Source organism: Mesoplodon mirus (genome assembly GCF_964341445.2).
Source record: "Mesoplodon mirus genome assembly, chromosome: 7".
In the NCBI taxonomy this organism is placed as follows: Eukaryota; Metazoa; Chordata; class Mammalia; order Artiodactyla; family Ziphiidae; genus Mesoplodon; species Mesoplodon mirus.
This window is the reverse complement of record NC_138983.1, coordinates 61,393,621-61,419,997: the sequence shown is the minus strand read 5'-3', so window position 1 is coordinate 61,419,997 and position 26,377 is coordinate 61,393,621. Positions and strand designations below refer to the sequence as shown.

Sequence of the window (26,377 nt, the reverse complement as noted above, 5' to 3'; positions counted from 1 at the left end):
GGACTTTTGTTACAGCTGAGCAGCTGTGCACAAGTACCTAGGAGCTGGTACTAAATAAGCTGATGGTGAAAACAGATTGCTGCTGAAAATAAGAAGTGAAAGTTCTAGAATGGGTTTTCTAGCGGCTTGAGCTCTGCAGTCTCGGGAACATTTTATCCCACCACCTTCCCTGCCTCCAGCAGGACGTTTCTGTATGAACTTGGACATTCGTTTGGCACTAGCTGTTGCCTAAGCCTCCTAATCTTGGTTCAGCCACTCTGAAGAAAAACGATGAAAAAAGACAACTCTGCAACAGGACCCCTTTAAATCCCAAGTGAAACTGGAAGCCGTTTCGATGGCTTCATTTCAAACTTCTTAACTAGTCAACTGCTGAAAAATACACACATTCCTTTCATCAAAACACTCATGGAGTCAAGGCTGTACACATCACAGAGAGCCCTATCTGAACCCCAGTTCACTTGCAAGAGGGACCTCTTTTCTGCTCATAATGTGGCCCCAGATCTTCAACAAAGGACTCTGAGGCCACCAAGATGCTGCTCAAGGCTTGAGAGGAGCCTTTGATGTATTTTCAGCAAATGATACAGAAGTAGTAAGCATTCCTGTGGTCCAGATTATTAAGAGTGATGCAGAAGAGTCAAGGATAATGACTCAGATGAATAGCGTTTATGCTATTATCAAAGCATTTTGATACCTGAGCTCTTGATTTGATTCTTAAAACTCAGTGAGATTTACATTAACCTCTAGAGGAGGAAATTAAAGCCCAGACATGGAAAATGATTTGCTTAAATACATACTCTAAACCTTGACATAAGTGAATATTAGGCATCCCGCCTTCACAGTCTCCAAATACACTGCTATGGACCAGGTCATGGGTTCTCAGCCTTAGCAACCATCTTTTCCTCATAGTCTGCCACTGACAGCACCGTTTCTCAGAATGTTCCCAGGGCCTGGTGAGGCTTTCTTAGGGCATAGCCTGTGTCCAGTTAACATGTGCAGAACTGTACAGAGATGTGCTCTGTCCAACAGAGCTAACACTCCCCAGGTCTGGCTCCCTGAATTCTGTACTCTCTAGGAAGCCCGTCTCCTTCATTCTAACCTGATTTGATTCACAGACCAAACCCAAGATCTTTGTCTAGGTCTCCTGGTTCGTGTGAAAACAGGTTCTTGTTCCTAGGCCTTAAATTTCCTTAACCCAGCCTGGGAAAAATACCTCTGGCCTAATTTTTCCTAGTCTCCAAAATTTGGGTTTTGATGATTCTACTCATTCTGGCTTTTACTTCAGATTTACTGGAATCCACTTATTCTTTTCCTCTTCCTTCCACCTCAGACTCTGGGATCCTCTTTGCTTTTCCATCTTCTTGTATCATCAGGGCACTGGGCAGTCTTCATTGCTTCTCTCTTCACCAGCCATGATTGTTTTCCCATTTGACTTTGGTCAGTTAGCAGATATCAACATAGTTACATCTATAGCAATAGCCTTACTTCATACAAGAGTATTTTGTTGAGCTGGAGGGGCACTCACCATCAGCAAGAGCAACTTTCCTATTAAAAATCAACTTGTGAAACCACTTGCAAGAAAAGTTAGTTTCCCCCTCAGCTATCTGATTCAGCTGTGTCAAGATCTGCTGCTGTTAAACCAGTCTACTTAATCTGAAGCTGTTGAAATTCTCAAATATCCCAAGGATTTAATTCACAAATCTATTTACCTCCATCCTTGTCTCCTTATCTGTTTCCTTCAGCCAGGGTGAAGGCCTTCAATATGTTTCCAAAACATGACACATTGGTCTCTTCTTCTACTGTACATTTACATGGTGATGAGTTTTTGACAAGTTTAACTTCTAGAACAAAAACCTGAAAGCAGAAGTGAGCAGGCAAAGCTTCAGAGCAGCAACAAGAACAGATGTCACAAACCTCACTCATTATATTCTATATGAGACTATAAGCCTCATCTAGTCAGCATTCTTGATCTAGCAAGCTTAGTTATATGGTTTTCTTTGGAAATTTTTAGTTTTCCTATATTATAGCAGTAAGCAGAGTAAAAGCAGGAAGTCAGGACTTCTATAATGGCAGCTAACAACAGGGGAGAAGGTAAGAAACTTCACCTGGAAATGTGCCACGATGTGAAGTCATTCGCTGAAAGGACAAGCTAAGCCCTACATTCCTAGAAGTTCCCTAAAGCACCAATGAACTACAGAACACCCCAGCAATAGAGGTTCATCAAAGTTCTTTTACGTCACTAAGAAATGGTCTCATTAGGCATCATGTGCTCTGTTTAGTAAGACAGGGTAGTGTGTAAAGCATTTGAAAAATACTCCCCTTCAAAATAATTTTTTTTTTTTTTTTTTTTGCGGTACATGGGCCTCTCACTGTTGTGGCCTCTCCCGTTGCGGAGCACAGGCTCCGGACGTGCAGGCTCAGCGGCCATGGCTCACGGGCCCAGCCGCTTTGCGGCCTGTGGGACCCTCCCAGACCGGGGCACGAACCCGCGCCCCCTGCATCGGCAGGCAGACCCCCAACCACTGTGCCACCAGGGAAGCCCCAAAATAATATTTTAAAGCTAACTGCATTTTGTTATCGAAAGAGATGTTTCAGATATCTGGAAAATTGACTTCTGTGGAACACCACCCTATCTGCGCTACTTTATCCCAGCAATATTATCTTTCTGTAACAACCTGAAATTTGTACTAAACTCAGGGTATGTGCACCAAGTGTCTGTTTATTGACTTCTTAATCACATCATAATAGGGCATTAGCTTTCTACCTAATGGCACAAAATCAAGACCAGCAAGCGGATTTCTAAGTCTGGGCCCAGTCTTGGATTCCTTTATAAGCTTGGAAAATTTGGGTAATCACTCTGTGTCTCAATTTCCCTTCCTGTTAAAATGAAAGAACAATGTTTTCTCTGAATTTTGACAACATCTTGTGGCAATCATTAGAATGGCAATATAGGCACATTGAACTCCAGAAAAAGATCTGGGTGGTGAGAATGGGGAGAGGAAAGGCAGCAGGTAACAGAGCACAGATCAACAGGATTAGATGGGTAAAGGACTACATAGGTGACTAGGAGAAGAGGTTGAAAGTCATACAATTCAGACAGGTCACAGGTCAGGCAGGTGGCAAACAGAGATAAAGAGACAGAGATAAAGAGATAAGAGACAAGGAGAACAAAAGGACAGGGACATACAATTTGGGAGGAGAGAAAATTAGGGGCAAGTAAGGAGATACTAGGTCTTGGAGGTAAGAGGGAGCTCCCTTCATACGTCAAAGATGACCTGAGCTGATTACCAGAGTATGTTTTTTGCATTTTTGACTTTTCTTCCTCCCTGAACTAGAAAATAGTTTATTTTTACTTGCAAACCTCAAAATACTTATTTTCCCCCATGAAATCTGAAGGTTTTATATGTGAAGATGAAGTCAAGGTGCCAGTTAAGCTTGGCGGTGTCAGTGATTGCCCTATACAGACTTTCCAGCTGGCCATACCCTTTCACCTTCTCTCATTTGACCTCTGAACAATCCTGGGTGTTGGAGAGGGCAGGTGGCATCATCTCCATTGACATATGAGCTCCTCCTGTGTGTGAGGTGCCAAATGTCAGAAACTTGGTCACATTCCCAAGTCCTTCTCCAACCCTAGTATGTTGTCAAGAAGACTCTTCCTTCCAGGCCCTAGAGACTCAGCCTGCTTTCCTGGCCCTGAAAGTTGGCCCTCCCCTTGCCTCTACTCACCTTGTAGCAGGGTAGGATGGAGGGTCTCAACTCCTCTCTTTCTTCCTGTACATGAAATAAGGACCTTTTGTTTTAGTATTTTGTAGCTCTTCACTCCAGAGAGCCAGGTGAAGTATTAAAAATAACTAACACACAGCATAATAGGTTCCAGAAATGCCACTGTATTTGCATAGCCTATAGATATGGGACTGGGGCCGGCTTCCTCATAGCACTCTCTCTGAGTCCTTTCTCAGAATTTCCCTATAGATGTTTCCCAGGTTCTTGTTACTGTTACCAGAGCTTTACACCACTTACTGATAGCCTTGGCCTCCTTGAGATTGGCTGTAGATATGGACAGGAAAGAGACCAGTCTAGTCTTCAGTATCTTAGGACATGTTACCGACCTCATGCCGTCTGCTAGGTGTTGTGGGAGCAGGTCCAGCAGGCGCAGCTCAAAATAAGCTGCAACAGAGTTTCTACGATTCTTCCATGGCTCAATCTGCATGCCCTCTCTTCTCTATCATTATATTAACTCACATTTCATGATGTGCAATAAGTGATCAGGAAAGGGGAGTCGGTATCATACAAATGTGATCTCTACCCCTAATCTGGAAAGTTTTGTGTTTGGGGATTTAATCTTGTGCATATCTTGTGACATACAGCACCTGACCATTATTACTCAGAATGGTCCCAGAGGGATTTTGGTGCTCTTAATGCTTAGCACCAAGGACCTCACTGAGAGTCATCTATGTAGATGAGATGACTGCATTAAATATACATGTCAAATAGGGAAAAGGTGAAAGAGTCCAGCTCAAAGGATTAGACAGTCATATATTACAAAAGGGAATGCAATGATCATTTGTTATTCTTATCCAAAGATAAGGAAATACAGAATATTAGAGAGCTATGTTAGTGCATTACCCGGACAACAAGAGGATGCCAAGGGATGCAGGCCAGGGCATGTCTGAGATAGCCCTTGGCCTCTGGCCTCAGTCCCTTAAGCTGGGCTCTATGCCTACTTTATCCCATTTGGTTTGAGCATTCCCCCCCCATTGCTGTTTCTCCTCACCTTTCTTATCTTGGGACTTAGACTATACAGCAAATTGAAGGCTTTTTATTGAAGACCATTGAAATACCAAGAAACATAAAAAGCAAACTTTTCTTTGGAGAAATAAAGGGTATTTAGCTCATCTACTTTTAAAACTGAAAATTAAGAATAGAAAATATAAGCTTGACTAAAGCAGTTAAACAAATAATAAGGGAAAAGTGTTGGGCGAGAAGAAAAAGAGATGAGAAGAAAGAAAAAGAGGAGAAGAAGAGAGAAAAGGTCAAGAGAGACAAAGAGCAGGTGAAGGGAGGACAAAGAGATGGAAGAACAGAATGTGGGAGAGATCAGGGAAGGGGGTGAGCACAGAGAGGGGCAGAGGCAAGCAGACCAGAATGGAGAGTGTGGCTTTGGTGCCAGAGATCTGGACTCTAAATCTATAAAAAATCCTGTCACATATCATACTTAGTGGTGAATAGTGAAAGGATCCCCCTGAGATTAGGAATGAGAGTAGGATGGCTACTGTCACTACTTCTATTCAACCTCATACTGGAGGTCTTAGCTAGTGGAGTAAGGCAAGAAAACCAAATGTAAGCAAAGGGAGAAATAAAACTCAGTAGTCATAGGCGACATGATCTGTATGCACAGAAAATCCCGAAGTGACTTTCGTAAGGTCCCTGGATGCAAGTTCATGAACACACACAAAGAGAAATGGAGATTTATAAAATTATGTTTTCAATAACATAAAAAACTTCAGATGCCTTTCTGAGCTTCACTTTTTCTCAGGTGTAAACTTAGGACTACGACAATGACAACAATAACGATGATAGCAGCAACAGCAGCTGGGGCTTATTGAGTACCTACTGCCAGACATCGCTCTACCTGTTCACATGCATTATGCCTTTTAACCTTCACAGCCTTTAATGTTCGTCGTGAGGATTCAGTGAGGAAATCTGTGTAAAACACTTAGCAAAGTGCCTTGTGTATAAGAAACTCTCAATAAAGTTTAGCTATATAAAAATAGGCAGGTACTTCCCTGGTGGCGCAGTGGTTGGGAGTCCGCCTGCCAATGCAGGGGACACGGGTTCCAGCCCTGGTCCCGGAGGACCACACATGCCGCTGAGCAGCTGACCCTGTGCACTACAACTACTGAGCCTGTGTTCTAGAGCCCGCGCGCCACAACTACTGAAGCCCACGTGCCTAGAGCCCGTGCTCCGAAACAAGAGAAGCCACCGCAATGAGGAGCCCGCGTACCGCAACAAAGAGAAGCCACTGCAATGAGGAGCCCACGCACCGCAACGAAGAGTAGCCCCCGCTCGCTGCAACTAGAGAAAGCCCGCGCGCAGCAACGAAGACCCAACGCAGCCAAAAATAAATAAATACATAAATAAATAAATATTTTAAAAAATAGGCATTATTTTAGAGAAACTCATAGACTTAGTTGTTAGTAGAACTAAGCTGCTATTCATTTGGCTTACAATTTGTGGAATAAACAGTCATGCATTGTTGTTGTTTTAAAAAAATTGTGAATAGCTCATTTTTTTTTAACATCTTTATTGGAGTATAATTGCTTTACAACGGTGTGTTAGTTTCTGCTTTATAACAAAGTGAATCAGTTATACATATACATATGTTCCCATATCTCTTCCCTCTTGCGTCTCCCTCCCTCCCACCCTCCCTATCCCACCCCTCTAGGTGGTCACAGAGCACCAAGCTGATCTCCCTGTGCTATGTGGCTGCTGCCCACTAGCTATCTATTTTACATTTGGAAGTGTGTATATGTCCATTCCACTCTCTCACTTTGTCACAGCTTACCCTTCCCCCTCCCCATATCCTCAAGTCCATTCTCTAGTAGGTCTCTGTCTTTATTCCTGTCTTACCCCTAGGTTCTTCATGACATTTTTTTTCTTAGATTCCATATATATGTGTTAGCATACGGTATTTATCTTTCTCCTTCTGACTTACTTCACTCTGTATGACAGACTCTAGGTCCATCCACCTCACTACAGATATCTCAGTTTTGTCTCTTTTTATGGCTGAGTAATATTCCATTGTATATATATATATGTGCCACATCTTTTTTATCCATTCATCTGATGATGGACACTTAGGTTGCTTCTATGTCCTGGCTATTGTAAATAGAGCTGCAATGAACATTGTGGTACATGACTCTTTGAATTATGGTTTTCTCAGGGTATATGCCCAGTAGTGGGACTGCTGGGTCATATGGTAGTTCTATTTGTAGTTTTTTAAGGAACCTCCATACTGTTCTCCATAGTGGCTGTACCAATTCACATTCCCACCAGCAGTGCAAGAGTGTTCCCTTTTCTCCACACCCTCTCCAGCATTTATTGTTTCTAGATTTTTTGATGATGGCCATTCTGACCAGTGTGAGATAATATCTCATTGTAGTTTTGATTTGCATTTCTCTAATGATTAATGATGTTGAGCATTCTTTCATGTGTTTGTTGGCAATCTGTATATCTTCTTTGGAGAAATGTCTATTTATGTCTTCTGCCCATTTTTGGATTGGGTTGTTTGTTTTTTTGTTATTGAGCTGCATGAGCTGCTTGTAAAGTTTGGAGATTAATCCTTTGTCAGTTGTTTCATTTGCAAATATTTTCTCCCATTCTGAGGGTTGTCTTTTGGTCTTGTTTATGGTTTCCTTTGCTGTGCAAAAGCTTTTAAGTTTCATTAGGTCCCATTTGTTTATTTTTTATTTTTTTTTTTAATTTTTATTTATTTATTTATTTATTTATGGCTGTGTTGGCTCTTCGTTTCTGTGCGAGGGCTTTCTCTAGTTGTGGCAAGTGGGGGCCACTCCTCATCGCGGTGCACGGGCCTCTCACTATCGCGGCCTCTCGTTGCGGAGCACAGGCTCCAGACGCGCAGGCTCAGTATTTGTGGTTCACGGGGCTAGTTGCTCCGCGGCATGTGGGATCTTCCCAGATCAGGGCTCGAACCCCTGTCCCCTGCATTGGCAGGCAGATTCTCAACCACTGCGCCACCAGGGAAGCCCCCATTTGTTTATTTTTGTTTTTATTTCCATTTCTCTAGGAGGTGGGTCCAAAAGGATCTTGCTGTGATTTATGTCATAGAGTGTTCTGCCTGTGTTTTCCTCTAAGAGTTTGATAGTTTCCAGCCTTACATTTAGGTCTTTAATCCATTTTGAGCTTAGTGAATAGCTCATTAATTCATTTATTCAGCCAAGCACTGCTCTTGTGTCTAGAAATACAGTAGATAAGCAAAACAGAGAAAATCCACACTCTAGTGGAGTTTACAGTTTAGTAGGAGAAATAGATATTAACCAAATGGTATCACAGATTGGGCTATGAGAATAAGGTCCAGGAGTTATGAGAGCATAAAAGGTGGGAGCTGGTCTGGGTTAGAGCGAAAATTCACGGGTGAGCTGAATTCAGAAGGTGGGTGGAACAGGGGCAGGGCTAGGAGAATGTTCCTAGCATTCAATGCAGAAGAAGCAGTCTGTCTCAAGAGAGAGGTTGGCATGTTTCAGGAACTGAAAAATTGTCTGAGTGGCTGGAGTTCAGAGAATGAGGAGAGAGCTGTTGTATGGACTGTGGCTGCAAAGCAGGACAGGGAAGAAGTCATCAAGGCCTTAGGAGCCTTATTGAGCATCTTCTCAGTGGAGCGCAGTACAGTTTTATGCAGAGGACTGATGTGGTCAGATTTGTGTTTTGAAACTATTTCTCCACTGAGGAGACCACTACTATAGTCTGGAAAAATATGAATGTGTAACCCAGGCTAGGACACCAGCAGCAGAGAGGAATAGTGGGAATATTTGAGAGATGTTTAAGGGGTGGGATTGATGAGGTCTGGTATTAGCTTGGGTGAGGGAGGAAGGATGCTCCACTGATGTCTTCCTCCTAGGATTCAGCTTGAAGAACTGGGTGACTAGGGTGACATTCACTGAGGTGAGGACAGTCTTTTCTTCACTGTTAATTAGCTTTACTAACTTAATATGGAAACTTGAGAGGGTATTTGAAGTATTTCTTTTCCTGTGGAAATCTGAATGTCTTATTCATGGGAAAAAGAATGACAGATTTATGACACTGATTTTGGAAACTTAGAGACATTTGCTCCTTGTTTCCCCTTCGATTTTCAAAAGATGTCAAATTATTATATCTTTTGTCTTAACAAAAAGGCAAGGATATCAAACTTTTAAATTGCTCAAGGTTGCATTTAGAACCAGTCTTCCCACCATCTCCCCTCCATCAAACCTCTTTCTCCAACCTGAAACACTGAAATGGATTCAGTGCAGTATCTATGTCTTTAACTTCTTTTTATCAAGCTTTTAAGTCTCTTCTGCCTAGGTCACCAAGCAGTTAGAAACGAGAAAGGAATTACAGGGGTTGGAATGTTATTGCCTCATCCAATGATTGTCCAGATTGTCCCTATTAAGATTTAGCTGCTCTGATGTTCTCTGCCTCTGGTTTAGAATGTCTTTGGCAGGTATAGCAGGGCTAGAAGAGACCTTCACATCTCTTGGTCAGAGTCTTCAATCTGATGCTGGTGCTGCTGGAGTTGATCTGAGCAAGGCTGTGAGAAGGCTCTGGAGTTTGACCCAGGTTACCCAGGACTGACTGGGGCTCCCCAAGCCTTGGCATTATCTCAGAGAATGTCTGCAGCAGGTCAGGGTTTGAGCCTCTGAACTTCCTCCCATTTTTATGTAGCAGAACCTATCCTGTAGGACCCCCAGAAGGGAAGAGAGGCCACTAGTGCTGTAGTCAGAGGGGAATGTGAAGGGGGAGGGTAGTCCTACAGTCTGACCCTTTGCTTGGGTACTGGAAAGGGGGTGAGGGATGTGGCTGATAGTGTGTGTGTGTACGTGTGAGTGTGTACCACCCTCAGGTCAGGTGGTAGGCTGTCCCTCTCTCTCTCCCTCTCTTCGTCTGTCAGTCTGTCTCTCTCTCTCTCACACACACACATACACACACACACGCACACATGCATGCACACCACTGTCCTCAGCCGTGCCTGCCTCTCTGTGTCATAGCCCACCAGCCTCCTTGGTGTAGGGGAATGGAAATAGGACTTCATGTGCTGTCTGAGTTCCCTGCAGCTACCAGACTCTGAGGCAGAGTGAGATCTGAGCATGGAACTCTCGTGGGCTGCATCTGTCCTCTCCCTCCCACCATTCCTAGCTAACAGCCTGACTGTCCCCTGTCTTTGCTCCTGCAGCACTCCACTTCTGTGAGCATCATGGGCTTCTCCAACACACTGGAGATGGAACTGTCATCTACCAGGCTGGCGAGGACCTTAGAGCCACAGATCCAGAGTGCGAGCAGCCTGACAGCTGCCCCACCCCAGGTGGTACCAAGCCTGCTGAGTGGCCCCCCACCAACCGTGTCCAGCCTGGTGGGCGGTCAGAACCAGGCTGTGCCCAGCCTGACAGCCAGTCACCTGCCGACCATGCCCAGCCTTGTGTGTGGCACACCCCACTCCATGCCCAACCTGATGAGTGATCCCTCCCAGGCCATCAACAGCCTGGCAAGTGATCACTCTCAGACTGGGCCCAACCTGACGTCTGGTCCCACCCACACTGTACCAAGCCTGGCAACTTGTCCTCTGCAGAGCGTGCCTCCGGCTTCTAACATGCAGTCGGAAACCGGATCCAGCTGCAGTCCTGGCTCTGGCCGAACTGCAGGGAGCCTGTGCCCTGGGGATGGGGCTGACCCCTCCCTGGGGAATGCCTTGTGTAAGGTAGGTCTTGGGGAAATGCCATTCAACTTCCTCTGCTCATCGCTGGGCAAAAGGGTAGCCCCTGAAGGCCTTATTCTGGCCTTAGCTTAACAGCTCTGTGACCACCGACAGGAAAAACGTCTGATTTCTTTGATTCTTGTTGGCCTTTCACTTTTGAAAGATGGAAAGTGAGGATTCTACCCACTTCACTGACCCTCTGGGACAAGGCCCCACAGCCCCTGGTCCGGACACTTCCAAGGATTTGGCTATCCCCTCAGAACTGGAGGAGCCAATTAACCTCTCTGTGAAAAAACCTGCACTGGTCCCAGTGGTCAACAAATCCGTGGCCCTGCAGCAGTACCAGAGCCCAAAAGGTGAGACTCAGCAGCCTGCCTTTCATGCTGACCACACACTTGAGCAGATGGGCTCGGCACTGCCATGAGACAGAGGTCAGCAGAGCTGCTCTGAGCCTGAGGGAGCAGTGTTTCTCTTGGCTAAATTCACTTCTCTGCCCAGAACTGATTTATTGATGCCTGTTCTGTTTCCCTCACTGTGGCCATGACTGATCCAGGCATGGCCAGAAATCAGCCTCCTTGTAAAATTCCCCATGCAAAATTTTGGGGGTCTGGGTTATAGGTGGGGGAAACAGGAAGAGCACATCCCAGAAGGGCTAGCCTTGGCAAAATATTTTAGGGGAAAGAGCATGTCTGACTTTGGAGTGTGATAGATCTAAGTTAGCAGACCTGCTCTATCTCTTTATGTTTGAACCTGGGCAAGATACCTAACCTTTCTGAGTTAGTTTCTTTCTCTGTAAATGGGGCTAATCATAGCTACTTCATAGGCTATTGGGACAAATAACTACAGTGAAATCATTTGATGACTTACTCTGTAGTAACAAGAATTTGCCTTGCACCTGGCATTAATGTAGATTTGTGCCTCATAGTTAAGGGAATTTGAACTGGTGGAGGTTGGCTCTGATTCTCTTCTCAGCTACCCACACTCCTTCTCAAATGCGGCTAGGCTAAGGCTCCTTCCTTTGGGAGAAAATGAGGGAGTTGGGAAGTTAGCAACTGCCTAGTGAGCATTGGGGGCCTTCTCATTTCAGGGTACGATTCATAAATGTTTAGTGTGTAATGATCAGTCTATTTCCTACATACTTAATAGATGAAAATGAAACAATCTTTCTATTTTTTTCCTCACACTGGTTCTTCTTAACTACACAATAATGTGACCCCGAATTTTAAGCACTTAAATTTTTGAACCCTGCTTGCCCATGGAAAGTGCTCAGGACAGTGCCTGGTGCTGAGTGGGCGCTCAGTAAATGCTAGTGTCTTCCTCTTTCCCCACACTGCTCCCTGCCCATCTACACAGACTGCACTTCTCAGGGGAGGGTTCCTGGGAGCCTCTTGCCCCTGGAGGGTGAGCTGGATTCTCAGGCTGTGCTGAAATCCCAGCACTTGGCTGAAAAGGCAGGGGTTGGACAGAATGACTCCTAAGAGCAGGTGACACCAGTGTATGTATGGGGAACAAGTGATTCCTGAGCTCATTTTGGAGGTGAGAAGCTGGCCCCTTGGCACCTGACCGAACCCTCACCCCCAGGCAGCCTCTGAGTGTTACCTGTGTTTATCTTTTTAAAAGAAAGTGGCCTTCCTCCCCCCTCAGGAAGGGGAGATGTGGTAGGGTTGTCACCACTGTGAGTGATTACAATGTTGGTAACAATGGTGTGACAGGTGTGTGGCCAAAGTGTGAGTAGCAGATATGAGTAGAAGGTGTGGGTGACAGGGTGTGTTATCATACGTGTATTTGTTTGTCTTTTGCCTTAGAGTGTGAGAATTTTGAACAAGGAGCCCTAGGCCTGGGTACAGAAGGGAACCAGAGCATCAGGTAACAGACGCTGGGCCCACCCTCCCTCTCTCACCCTCCAACCTCATGTCCTGGGAGGTTGGCACAGGAAGTGAGCATCCTTGATGACTTAACTAGAAGCAGACGTTTGCCTGCAGCTGTCTTCTTCAACCCCCAGACCCTGGAGTCGGGTGTGTGGTTGGGCGTCCGGGATGGTTGTGGGAGGATGTCCTGGCTCCTGCGCTGTGAGGCATACAGTCTGTGTGCGGTTCTCCCTCTTCGGGGACCCCCCTTCTTTGATCAGAGGGCTCCCAGGGGCTGGCAGGACCTGGCCAGGCAGAGCTGGTAGCCCGGTGGAATAGGGGCCTGTAGAGGGTTGAACTGAGGAGATCTTGAGCAGCAATTCAGTTGTGGGATCATGGATGAGCCTGACTTAGAGGTTGGGGCCAGAGGAGGCTCCCGCCGAGACCCAGGGATGTTGTTCTTGCCCTAGACCCTTCAATAGTGAGCCCAAGATTCCCTATGTGCGACTGGAGCGGCTCAAGATCTGTGCCGCCTCCTCAGGAGAGATGCCTGTGTTCAAGCTGAAGCCACAGAAGAATGAGCAGGACGGGAGCTTCCTGCTGATCATTGAATGTGGTACTGAGTCCTCCAGCATGTCCATTAAGGTACCACTTTTCTCTGCCTTCTCCTTGAATCTTGGCCCAGCCTAGGAGCCTCTCTTTCCTCTCTGCTACTGGGAGAATTCTGGCTCTGGCGTTGTTCTGAGTCTCTGAGTAGGGCTGTAGCTTGGCCAGGCCTTGTACCCTGCTACAAGTGGTCTGTGAGGTGCGCCCTAGGAGTGAGCTGTCCTGGTGTTCCTGGGGCTTGGCTGTCTTGGGGTCCTGGAATAAGTCGGTGCCCAGGGCTTGTCATCTTTCCTCTCCCTCCCTCCACAACTTGGTGCCGTGCCCTGACTGCTCAGATTCACTTCTTCCCCAAGGTCAGCCAGGACCACCTGTCTGATGCCATCCAGGCCCCAAACCTGGGGGGAAGAAAGGTCACTGTCACATCTCTGGCTGGGCAGCGGCCACCAGAATTGGAGAGTGCATCTTCTGAAGAACACAGGCTCATTCCTCGAACCCCTGGAGCCAAGAAGGGACCCCCAGTACCAATAGAGAATGAGGATTTCTGTGCTGTGTGCCTCAACGGGGGAGAGTTACTGTGCTGTGACCGCTGCCCCAAAGTGTACCACCTTTCCTGCCACTTGCCAGCCTTGCTCAGCTTCCCAGGGTGAGTCATGCCAACCGCAGACCCTGGCCTGGATAGCATGGTGATCTTCCAAGGGAGATTATTCCAGGCCAGGCCCACAGAGCTCTCTCAGGTGGACTTCCTCCCCTCTCTGGGCCTGCATGAATTACAGGTCTGTGACTTCGTGGCGCTATAGCTGTGTGTCTTCTGCACACAGGCAGGTGGATGCTTCCCTTCCTCCTCTGTTCCCAGCTTCCTCCTGTCCAGATTTGTCCCTCTACCCCTCTCCCAGCCCCTTGCTAACTCCTAGTTTTCTGGATTCACTAAATCCTGAGTTACAAAATTTCTTTCAAGCTTGTGGCTAGGAAGCCATTCTCTACAGGGCAGGGCTAGGGACTCAGTTTCTCATGTCACCACCCCCCAAGCTTGTCTTGGGGTAGTGGGACAAGGGAGGGGGCTCTGGGCAATGTGCTGAGGGCTAACTTGGCCTCACTTGCCTCTGCAGGGGAGATTGGGTGTGTACCTTGTGCCGCAGCCTGACCCAGCCTGAGATGGAGTACGACTGCGAGAACGCCCGCTATAACCAGCCTGGAGTGCGGGCCCCTCCTGGCCTGAGCGCATATGACCAGAAGGTAGGGAGGGGTCTCTGGGGCAGCCTGCCTGTGCCCATGGGAGCTGAGTCTTTTCTGAGGGGGTGAGAGGCCTCTCTGGATACCTCTCTTTTGGGCTATGCCTATGGGGGTTCACTACGATTTTTCTTCTGCCAGCTGTTTTCCTCTGGCCTGGGAGGCTGAACTGTGCCTTAGTATAGCGACTCATACCCTGTGGGACAGAGCCATCAGGGTCGCTATCGTTAGTCCTTACTGAGGTGGGGCCAGAGCAAAGTAACACGGTTGCCAACTCTGCTTTCTGCAGAAGTGTGAGAAGCTGGTACTGTCCTTGTGCTGCAACAGCCTCAGCCTGCCCTTCCACGAGCCTGTCAGCCCGCTGGTAAGGAAAGCCTCACTGTTTCTGCCGGCTACTGGACTTTCGGCTCAGAGTGCCCTGGGCCTGGAGCAGATCATGGCGGTGCCCAGGGTGGGCTCAGAGCGTGGCCACTGGAAGCAGGAGTAATTTGTGCATGGCGTAGGGGACCCGGGAGCCATGGCCACTACAGCCCCCCAACCAACAGCTGCTGCTGCATCAGACCTGACTTGACATGTAAACCACTCCTCCTTTTCCCTCTCTCTTTGTCTTTTCCCTCCACACGTTTCTTCTTGCTGCCTTTGTCTTATGTTCTATTATTTCCATTCCAACTCATTCTCTATCTCTCCTTCCTTCTTATCCTTCGCTTTTTCCTCTACTTCTCTCTTCCTATTTGCTTCCCCTTCTCTCCTCCCGCAAGGCCCGGCATTACTACCAGATTATCAAGAGACCCATGGACCTGTCGATCATCCGGAGGAAGCTGCAAAAGAAGGACCCAGCTCACTACACCACCCCGGAGGAGGTGGTATCAGACGTCCGCCTCATGTTCTGGAACTGTGCTAAGTTCAATTATGTATGTCTTCCCTGTTTTCCCTCTCCCCTATTTCCAGTGACCCCAAGACTGTCATGGCTGGACAGAAGTGTCTGGTTCGGGCCTGGGCTGCCATGAGGAACTGGGAGCAGACCTCCTGGGGCCTACTGTAGTGAATGTTTATAAGCTCTTTCCCACATTTGGGCCTCAGCATGGACTCAGGAGGAATATGGGGGCTGCTAGTGACTGGCCATCTGTGGGTAACTGTCAGGGTCACGTCTGCTTTAAGAGCTGATACTAAACTGGTTATCCTGGGCCCTGAGGAGAAAATGTAAAGTTCCAGACATCCAGGAGACCCAGCCAGGCTTTGTGCTCTCTGTATAGCTCTTGAGGGGCCTGGAAGAGATGGGCTGGTGGAAGGGGGCCAGACCGTCACTGCTCTCCTCCCCCTTCAGCCCGACTCAGAGGTTGCAGAGGCAGGCCGCTGCCTGGAAGTGTTCTTTGAGGGCTGGTTGAAGGAGATCTACCCGGAGAAACGGTTTGCTCAGCCAAGGCAGGAGGACTCAGACTCTGAGGAGGTGTCTAGTGAGAGTGGATATTCCACTCCCCAGGGCTTTCCATGGCCCCACTGCATGCAGGAGGGCATCCAACCCAAGAGGCGGCGGCGACATATGGTAAGGAGGTGCTGCCAGCTGGCAGGCAGGTGGGTGGGTGATTGGGCTGGCAGGGGGCACCCATGCAGCATGTACAGAGTAACCTGAAGTGAAGCTGCTCAGGTGGCACAAGAGAGTGGTGACAATGAGCCCTCACTTCCAACTCCTTAGCCTAAGACAAAGGCAAGGCAGTGCAGGGCTCATCAGCTCCAAGGACCACTGAGGTTCAGAACCCTGAGACATGGGTGTACCTGCCCAGGGTCACCCAGAAAATTAGCAGCAGGACCAGGCCTCCTGACTCCCAGCTCAGTGCTGGTTATTCCACACTGTGATGTCCATAAGAAGAGAAGGACCTGGTCTCAATGCCTGATCTCAACTTGGGTTTGGGAGAAAGGGAGAGTCTTTTCAGCCCCTTGGTGTAGAGAAGGAAGGAGAGGTTTTCTTGCAGGAAAGACATCTAATCTGACCTTTTGTCTGGTCTCACCTGTGCAGACCTGAAACATCAATTCAGTGCTATTTAATTCCACTGAAATGTATTGCCTGCCCACTGTGTGCCAGGATCTGACTAGCCATCCCCGGTTGTTTGCAACACTTGGCACACAGTGTTTAATGGCTTCAGTGAGTTTTGCTGTTGCATTCCTGGGGTGGAGTAAAACACTTTGGCTCTGGGGAATCCCAGTCTGGACAGTTGGCCTTCTCACATTGATAAACCCTACACTGGGACATTCTGATGCCAAATATTTTTTTCTTCTTTCAGGAGAATGAAAGAGCAAAAAGAGTGTCGTTCCGCCTGGCCAACAGCATCTCCCAGGTGTGAGGGCTGGAAGGAGACCAAGTACTCCGGCAGCTGGTGCCCCGTCCTGTTGACCACTCCTCCCCACCTTTCAGCTCATTCTCTTTGGATTGTGGATGTGAGACAAGTCTTGTTGAGCTTGTAGTGCCCTTCTTTGCTGTTTGCATCTTACAGCATTTATTTGGGAGCCATAGTGTATCCACTACAGAGAATAAACAGCAAAGAGGGGGTGTTCCCTATTACCAGAACGATCAGTTGTGTAGGGTCCACTTGACAAGACCAAGCCCAATTAGGGTCGGAAGGACTAAACTTCCTTGGTGAATTCTTTCTGCTGAGGAAGGCCGACATTTCTCACCTTTCAGTGTGCAGAGCTCAGGAGCAATGTATATATCTGAACTACTCCTGGGCCCAGAAGAGGGTAAAAGAAGGGAGAGAGGTTCTGACATATGGCAGGCCTGTGATCCCTGGCCCAGCACAGCCAAAGACTGTCACTGTTTGCCTTTGTTTGGCCTGCTCGGACAGAGGCACCTGCCCTGAACAGGGCAATGAGGCTTCTAGAGGCCATAGGTCTCAACTGGTGCCTATTTGGGTTCTAACGGTTTTCAGGGTATTTGTTTTTCATGCCCCCTTTCCTGATGCTGACTTAGGTGGCCGCTGTGAAGCTCTGGATAGTATGGCATTCTTGATGGGGCTGGGTGGCTGTGCAGAGACCACTTACATCTTTAGGCTCAGATTTCACTGGCAGGCTTAAGAAGATGTTAACTTCAGAGCCTGCCATCTGTGCCACTACTTTGGTGTCAGAACCTGCTTCTTAGAAGTGATTGTTGGTGGCCACCCCTTCATTATGTCCATTCAGAGGTCCAGACCCTGAGTTCTGCTTGGGAAAACTATGAGGAAGCTGCTGTCTGCTTCACATACAGAGGTTCCAGGCCAAGGAGAATGACCCACAACCAGCTCACTCTGCTGGGTCTCTCCTCCTGCTTAGAGATCCTAGTTCTCAGCTTCTCCACTTCACAGAGCCAAAGATCAGAAGTGAGTCCTCTGACTCGCCTGCCCTCAGGCTGTCCACAGCCCAGAAAAAGCCAAGACTCTGCTGGCAGCCCTTTTTTTGCTGGAGACTGGAGAAGGCCAGAGGGACCAGCAGGAGCCAGACCTGAGCGTTCGTGGAAGTTCTATCTGGCGTGGAAAAGGGGAAAACTGAGAGGCGAGAAGCCTCTTTGGTGTCCTTTGGTGACCCTGAAGCAACTTCAGGACTTTATTTCTCCTAGAATGCAGAGAGAAGTGTTCTGGAGGTCACAGGCATGGGAGCGGAGCTCCAGGCTGCATCTCGGATGGATTGTTGTGGTCTGTGCAAGGTGTTTGGGAGGAAAAGGCATAGGCAGATGCTGGGGGTCAGGCCACTTCATGAGCAAGAGCTTGGTTGAGAAGGAACCTATTGCTGATGTTGGCTTGGCCTGGAGACAGCTCTCCCTGGTCCTGTCACGGCTTAGCTAATTTCAAGGGAGCTATATGTCATGGCTTTACTTTTGCTAAGAGATGCAGTTTAAGGAAGTTCTTATTTGTAGGGCCCTTGTTAATGGGATAATTTTGATCAGAGAAAACATTTCTTCTCTCCTTGTGAGTGGATGGAACTGCTCGTTTCTTTTCCACCCAGGCTGAGAGAGCATCTTCACTTCAAAGCAGACTGTGCCCACTGACTTGCCATTCTTTCACCAGCACATGCCAAGCTCTCCTAAGCAGATGAACTTCCATAATCCTATTTTCTAGTTTGGGGTAACTAAGTCTCGAATAATCCAGTAGCCAGGCAGTCTCTGCATGTAACCCTCTACTCTTTGGAGCTCACATGACTTTATGGTTTAGGCTCTGACCACTTCCCTTTCAATTTTCAAATCTTTTTCTCTGTTTAGTTGGCTTGGCAAGGTTCTCTCTGTAATTACCTCATTAATTCCTCCTCTTGGTCATCTTGCCTTTGTGTGGCCCACCTTCACACCTTCTCTGAATGAGCTTCACCAGTGTTTTGTGTTGGGCAGCTGGGTGAGGGCTATGACAGGCTCAAACCCAACTGACATCTTTCCCCGAGACCAGCTAGAAACCACAAATATGAAGCAAAATACCTAGTTAAGTGCTTGGCTTCACCTCTATCAGTGAAGTTCCCAGCTTGGGTGTAGCCTGCTGGGCCAGGGGACCTTAGTAATGTGGTAGAGAGTCACATATTCCCTTCCCACTGCAGAGACCCTGCATGCTGAGAAGCTCCCTTTAGGCACCTGAGCAGTGGGGGAGGGGTGGGAGGTAGGGTGTCCTTTCCTCCAAGAGTGCGAAGCCCTGGCCCACCATCCCTACGTTGCTTACCCCACAACAGTGCCCTCTCCCTGGCTTTTCCGGTGTACTTAGCACCAGTGTTTTAACTGATGGTTTTGTTTTGTTTTTGCATGCAGAAAACAACATGATGTTTCAGAAGTTGAACAAAAGGCTACTAGCTGAGTGACTGACTTCACTGGCTCTTTGCTAACCTTTGAGCTAATCCCGTTTTGACTTATTCCCATAATGGCCCCATTTTGGAGTCAGTTAAGTCCCTTTGGTCATTGACAAAGTCATGAAATAGGAATACGATGAATTCTGGATTCTTATGGTACAGAATGCAGTCCTAGAAGAGAAATTGGGTTTCTTGGGTATACTGAGAAACAAAAGAATGGAGTGGCTTCGGTTGATGCAAAGGAGATTTTAGTGCCCTCTTCTAGAAAATGGGTAGGTTGGCCTTGCCTAACTTCCAGCAATTGCCAACTACACACCCTGCCTGTCTTTGCAGGTACCCCCTCCCTAGCAGCAGCCACCAGATCCTCTGTAGGCTCTGCTCCACAGAAGACCCTACCATCAACCCTGGCAGACTCTGGCTTTCTGTACCCATTTCTGGCAACAGGTCTTTGCCTTGCCTCTAAGACCTAGACCTCTCCTTGTTTGTTCCTGGGCTCTGCTCTGCTTTCTCTCTCACTCCATGGTGTCACCTATAGTCTTCTCTTCTGAACTCCTGAACTGAGACTTTGCTCTTTTTGGATTACCATCCCCTATGCTTCCTCTTCTCCCACTCCTCCACTGCTATTAAATAAATTGCCTGCTCCTTTAGCCCAGTTCCAAGACCTTAGCTTTCTGTTCTCCCAGTCTTTCAGCTTTCTCCTGGACTTCTTCCTCTCCTGAGCCTAAACCCATGGCCCAGGACACACTGACGGTTTTGTCAGCATCCTGAACTTCCTCATCTCCTCCAACTTTTGCTGAAACTATCAACCATTCTCCATTTTCTGCATCAACCTATTTTTTGCTCCCTTTTTCTGGGCTCCTAAGCCTGAAAAATTCAGAGTTGACAGTCTCAGTTGGGCTCTCAGTATTGATTGGTGTGTCTTTGACTTGTTACTACTCTGCTTTCTGTCCATGCCTTTCATCTTTGCTGTCAGCAAATGACTGGCCTCATTGCCTACTTCACAGAAGAGAGGCCCTAAAGCAAAAACTTTCCTGTCCGTGTGCTCCTCTCCCCCTCCCATCCCTCTGTGTCTGTATCCCTCCCCAGCTCCTTTCCAGTTGCTCCTATTTGGTGCTCTATTCTTGAACCCTGCTATATGTCTTCCAAGACTTTGCTCCATTGCATATCCCACTGCTCCCATTTCCCAGGGTCTTCAACCTCCCTCTCCATTGGTTACCTCCACATAGCTTACAAACAAACAAAGTTCTTCCCAAGATTAAAACAAAATTTCTTAGAGTCTGTTGCACTTACAGTTTTTTCCTCAATAGCCAAGTTTCTTTAAAAAAAATCTTTTCATTGATTTCTTCTTCATCACTTTCCAATCCTCTATAGATTTTCATAAAAGTCACCAGTGACCACCCAGTTGCCAAATCAAGCAAATACCTTTCGGTCCTTAACTGTCTTGAACTCTCTACAGCATTTCACATCATCTGCCACTTCCTGTTTGAAAAACCCTCTTCACTTGGCTTTCATGACTCCACAATTCTCTAGATTCCTCTTACCTTTCAGCCACACAGGCTGAGCCTTCCTAGAAATACTGACGGGGACACATCTGTAGCTTTCTGTGGTCTCTCCTCTTCAGGAGTAGGATAGGCAGGAGGAAGCACAGCTGCCCCTGCTCCCTGCCCTTTGTGTCTGCCTGTTCTCTTTGAGTTCATTTCTTCTCCTGGACTCAGTTCTCCTCATGCCAAGCATGTGTATGAGCTCTGCTGGGAGGACACCATCTGTGTTTCTTTCTGTCCATCTCCCCCAGTGCAGCACAGAGACAGATTTTAGCCATGTTTGCTAAGAGGCCCTATATAAATCAGCCCAAGAATGTGGATTGGATCTTACCAAGAAGAAATTTGGTAAGCTGGATTACCCAGCTGGTGGGCAGCTCATCACCAGGATCCTCATACCAGTTAGAGCCTTCCATAGTCGGTAAGGTCTTGGAATCATGGTAAGCATGTTTCCGTGCATGGTTCAGTTCTGCTAGCCAGGAGGAGAATCCTGGCAGGGGTGGGTGTCTGCCACTGATAACATTCTGACAGAGGGAAACTGGGCAGTGCTGTGATTCATCACTTGCTTGGGGTTCAGCTGGGGTCAGCCTGGCCCCTTTAGCCGGGTCTCTCCCGTCTGTTCTGGTCACCACCACCTGCTTGCTCCAGTTGTTCCCGGAGCTAGAGGCAGATGCCGGTTGTTTTCTTGGAGGCAGGAGGGTATGGTAGAAAGATATCTGATTTGAGATGCTGAACATCAAAATTTTGGCTCTGCCAGTTGTGAACTGTGTGACCTTGGGTACAGTTTCCCCATCTATAAAGTTGTGGGGAGGAAGGATGGTGAAAACAGTGCTCTCTCAGAGGCTCTACAGCTCTAAAGATGGTAACGGTGATTCTAATTCTAAAGCTCAGGCCACACAGGGAACAAGGGAACACTGGAGCAGTTCACAGCTAGGGAGTCTTGACCAAGGCAGGGCAAAGGGACTCACAGGCCAAAATGAGCTGCTTTGAAGAAAGTCTTTAGTAGCTGGTGCTGCTTCTGGAGCCATATACCCATTCCTCAAACTGCACCCCTTCGTTGGCTATGTAGGGTGAGTTCCTCCTAGGCCTTTTCTAGAAGTGGCCATTGGATCCAAAGTGGTTGGGGGCATGAGGGAGGAACATGATAAGGGGAAGTGTCACTGATCTTAATAGGACCTACACATTCAAGAACAAATTAAAAGATAGCACTTTTCTTTACCAGTAATCGTGTCCTGGAGTGTTTTTTGAGTGGAGATGGTTGAACATGCTTCATGGTCTTCTCACCCCCAGACTCCAACATCGTTAAGACACAAGGTGGGGAAGAGTAGACTGGGGAGCTTTTTCTCTAGGGAAGAACTCAGCTCTCTGTTTCTTATTGCATGAACACATCCTGTTCTTTAAAATACAGGCAGCAAGTCTGAAGGAGAGTTAGGGGGAAAAGCATCTTAAGAATGCCCACCACTTCTGGACGCTAAACACTTTAGGAATATCCTTTATATAGTGATATCCCCCAGTTACCTAACCTTAGTGCTCGTCTCTGCCCAATGGTTTCTAGCCATTGTGGGGGTCACGGACACTGTAATGAATATTTGTCATTCATTTTGACCTAACTATCTAGGCCCTGTTTTTCCAAAGCACAGAGTGCCTCATCCTGTTTTTCATCCTGAATTCCTCTCAGGGTGCATGTCAGTCAGTGCCTGCTGTGGCTGATAGCTTAATCCTTGTCCAACTGGGTGGTGAGCAATGCTGTTTGTTCTTCTTTGTTTGCAAGGGGAAGTATCTCTTTCAGAAGTTTTCAGGCTAATAATGGAAGGGTTGGTAAACTGGAATATCACCATTTTTCAACCCCCAATGAATGAATGGATCTAGGCAGTGACCATCCAAGGTTACCCATATCACAGAGACATCCAGACATTACATGTCTCCTGATACACAAGTTCATCTATGAAGTGTTTCCAAACAAATAGAATCTGAATCTAATCAAGTCTCTAGATTTAACTACCAATTTACAGATGTAGTTCCCAATTGAGAGGAAAAGCAAAGAACAGAGGAACATTTAAACTGACATCACAAGGATACAATCAGTAAAATCCAGTCTGTGAGCAATGACAGAACAAATGACCTGGTTTCTTCAACAAATGTATTGCAAAGAAAAAAAAAAAAAAAAAAAGGGGGGGGGGGAAACCTACAGACTAAAGATACTTAAGCATATAAAACAATTGCAAAGTATGGAACTTATTTGCATCCTGGTTTAAAGAATATTATGAGATGATTGGGAAAAGATGAAGACTCAGGATATTTGATGATATTAGGATTTATTATTTTTAGTGTTATTATTTATATTATCTTTAATTTTTATGTTACTTTTTAGGTGTGATCAAGATTTGTAATAGTAGAATATTAGAAACAAAAGCCTATAGAAGATGGTTAAATAATTAATATGATATAATTAAAAATGATATTTAAAGAGTCTATAGGCATACCTGAACTGAGACAAAGACTCTCAAAGTCTTTATTTGAATTAGGAATCCAACAGAGTCAGAAGATACATAAAGGGAGAAAGAAATTCTAAATTTCTTCTGGCTTGAGAAACCTCTCAAGTATTTCATAAAGCAGGGATATCAGTTAAAATAATTATCGAGCTCATTTGAAAAGACATTATTGGGACAAGTGGGGAAATTTTAATACGTCTGATAATTTGTATTAATATTAAGCTTCCTGAGAGCAATATTTTGAGCTGTGGTTACAGAGGAAAAAGGCCTTGTTTTTAGGTGGTACATGCTAAAGTGTTTAGGGACAAAGGATCATGATGTCTGCAACTATCAGGGGTAGAAAAACTACATATTACATTATTAGAAGTAAAACAGATGTGGCAAAAAGTTAACAATTGGTAAATCTAGATGAAGGGGACATGGATGTTTATTGAACTGTTCTTGGGAGGGAAAAAGGGCAAATAATTTTAACAAATGGGATATGAGGCATGCAATGTTTGCATCTAGAATAGCAACATGGAAAATAATTAGGAGATGATGCTAAATTGAAAAAAGCACAACAGAATTACATGTAAAATAAAAGAAAAAAGATACAAATGCAAATATATAAAATGTTATTATCCTAAAATATATTAGGGTGGTAGCATTATGCATAATTTTTCTTTTTCCCAAACTTTGGTGTTAAAATGCTATACTGCTTTTATACTTATACAAATACTTTTATATGTATTTTAAAACTTTTATCATGGTATATTTCAAATATCATCTTTTATGTCTTAGCCAAAACCCCTCTTTTGAGAGTTTTTCCTAACTACCCAGTCTAAATTGGACCCCAGGCACTTGCTCTCACAATCTTGTTTTATTATCAGCATAGCACTTACTACTATGTGTATTTATCCATTTCCTTAATTTGTTTTCTTACATTGTCTAGGTCACCCCTCATATGGTGTAAGCTCCCTGAAAGCAGAAATCTTGCCCAGATCCTAGAACAGTGCTTGTAGTTGCTAAACAAATATTTGTTGAATGAATGAATGAAATCAGGTCTTTGTCATCCAACCTCCCATTTTACTGGGAACACTGAAGTCTTGAGAAGGGGAAGGACTTGTCCCAGTTTCCTCATGAGTTGGTGGCGATGTCAGAGCTAGAACTCAAGCCTTGTGACTCAAGTCTCAAAAAGCTCTTCTTTCAAAATGTCTAAGGCCAAAATAGCTCCTGGGCGCCAGACAAGTGGCAGGAGTGAGGGAGGACCCACAGCCCATTCCCTTTGTTGCAGTGTGCCAGAAGCCCCATAGGTGGCGCCAGCGGTGCTCATTTAGCTCTCTGGCAAAGTCAGCAAAGTGTGCTAGGGAGACATTTTGATGAGGAGCGGGATATTTGCACAGCCTTAAATTGCCTCTCTACCGATGGCTCGTTAGTTGTGAGGGAGAAAAAAATGCACAGTAATTAAACAGTGGAGAAGTAAGACAACTCCTTGACTGTGTGATCAAAATAACGTCACCAGCGAGGGACAGGTGGACACGTGCATCCGGAAGTGATACCCTGAGAAGGACACAACATTACCCATCCAATATCACAGCCTAGAATGCATGCTCTGAACCTAATTATGGAGAAACATCAGACAAACCCAAAATGAGGAACGTTATGTTAAAGTCAGGGGATAGGGGGCTGGATTTTAAAAAAATGTCTATGTCACTAAGACAAAGAAAAGCTATGAAAATGTTCCACATTTAAAAAGGCTAAAGACACATGACAACTAAATGCAATATCCAGGACTAAACTGGGTCCTGTAGTGGAAGGGGGGAAATGCTTAAAGGACATCATTGGGTCAACTGACAAAATTGGAATATGGACAGTAGATTACAGTATTGTATCAATGCTAAATACACTACAGTTGATAACTGTGCTGTGGTTATATAATAAATTACCCTTTTTTTAGGGAATATGCACTGGAGTATTTAGGAGTAAAAGGCCATAGTGTATGTAACTTACATTCAAATGGTGCAAAAAATATTTTTTTATAATTTAAATATGTAAAAATATATTTTAATATAATTTATATTGTATTTTTTAAATATATTTATATATTTAATTAGAAAAATATCTAATTAGAAAAAATTAGAAAAATATATATACAGGATACAAATAAAGCAAATGGGGTAAAATATTAATAGGTGAATCTGGGTTTAGAGGGTATATGGGTATTCTTTCTATTTTTATTTTCACAACTTTTCTGTAAGTTTGAAATTTTTACCAAATGAAAATTTAAGAAGAGAAAAAAATGTATTAAAGGATGGTGATTCCAGGCACTTCCTCTGCCCACCCATTCCTCTTTCCATTATGCAACAGTTCAGAGCTGGTACCCTGCCTTGTTTGGGTGTGTCTGCTGTCCTCTTTGCTTCCGTCTTTTCTCTACTGAAAGGATTGTGTTTGGCTTCTGGACTCTGAGGCCGAGGCCTAAGCTGGAGGAGGTGAAATTACTTCATGGCTGGAAAATGCTACTGCTAGCCTCTGTAAGGGGATGTGGAGAGGCAGTGAAGGGCTCTGAGTTTAGTCTCCATCCTCACTCTGGCCTCCAGGAACTGAGTGTGTCTGTGGGGTCAGCTTGTTGGAAGCAATCTGGCTTCGGCTAGGTTTCCCCAGTCATCTTAAAGAGGCATCTGGTATCCAAGGGGCTCAGCTGGGGTGGGTGTGGCAAGGGCCTTGGCAGAATGGGGACAGGGAGGGCTTAGCTATCCTTTCTTTCTGCCTATAGTTTCTTGGAAGTGATACAATCCATTTTCTCTCCTGAGCCTGGAATGCTATACACCCTTGAATCCTCAGGAGTCCTTCCAATCTTCCAACGATTGACTTTGCATTAAATCAGCAAGGTTGGATGTCAGGTAATAGGGAGGTGGAATATGTGCCTCAGGTTTGATCCTGCACTTCTTCCTGAGATGGCTTCTGGTGGTGTTTCCTCTGGCTCCACACCCTTCACGCATGAGTTAGAGACTTCATCCCTCCATCCCCGTTCTGGGACCTGGTCTGCCCTGTTCCTTACCCAGTCAGGCTCATAGGAGAAGGAGGTCAGTCTCTGCAGTCAGCTGGGAAAAATGAGGAGGGTCTGGACTAAAGCTCCAGCTCCCTTTACTCACCTTGTAAGTCAAGCAGGAAGCGGTTACTCCCTCTTATCTGAGCTCTGTAAATGAAGTTCCGGGCTGTGAACTCCCTTATACGTAGCCAAAAGATGTTTGAATGAACCAGTCAAACTTCCAAATGAATGGTGTTTTTAATCACTGAACCACTGCAAGACTCATTATTAGCTTTCGTTACTCTTTTGGCCAACTTTGGTAGGAATCCTTGAAGACCGTTGACAGTAATGGCTGTCTTGCACTCAACAGGTAAGTGAGGCAGTGAAGACTAATGGTTAGGAGCACA

At 46.0% G+C, this 26,377-nt stretch overlaps 1 protein-coding gene across 5 annotated transcripts in view; it reads left to right on the top strand.

Moving 5' to 3' along the window:
• TRIM66 (tripartite motif containing 66) overlaps positions 1 to 21,671 on the top strand; it is a 59,724-nt gene extending 38,053 nt beyond the window's left edge. For all 5 annotated transcript variants that reach the window (XM_082629240.1, XM_082629239.1, XM_082629241.1 and 2 more), the window contains 10 exons: positions 9,947 to 10,468; positions 10,629 to 10,821; positions 12,271 to 12,331; positions 12,783 to 12,957; positions 13,272 to 13,561; positions 14,025 to 14,151; positions 14,435 to 14,509; positions 14,904 to 15,056; positions 15,470 to 15,688; positions 16,425 to 21,671. In XM_082629240.1, coding sequence (XP_082485366.1) covers positions 9,947 to 10,468; positions 10,629 to 10,821; positions 12,271 to 12,331; positions 12,783 to 12,957; positions 13,272 to 13,561; positions 14,025 to 14,151; positions 14,435 to 14,509; positions 14,904 to 15,056; positions 15,470 to 15,688; positions 16,425 to 16,484 — 1,875 coding nt within the window. In that variant the 3' untranslated portion in view covers positions 16,485 to 21,671. The remainder of the gene's footprint in view (positions 1 to 9,946; positions 10,469 to 10,628; positions 10,822 to 12,270; positions 12,332 to 12,782; positions 12,958 to 13,271; positions 13,562 to 14,024; positions 14,152 to 14,434; positions 14,510 to 14,903; positions 15,057 to 15,469; positions 15,689 to 16,424) is intronic.
• Positions 21,672 to 26,377: the final 4,706 nt, after the last annotated feature.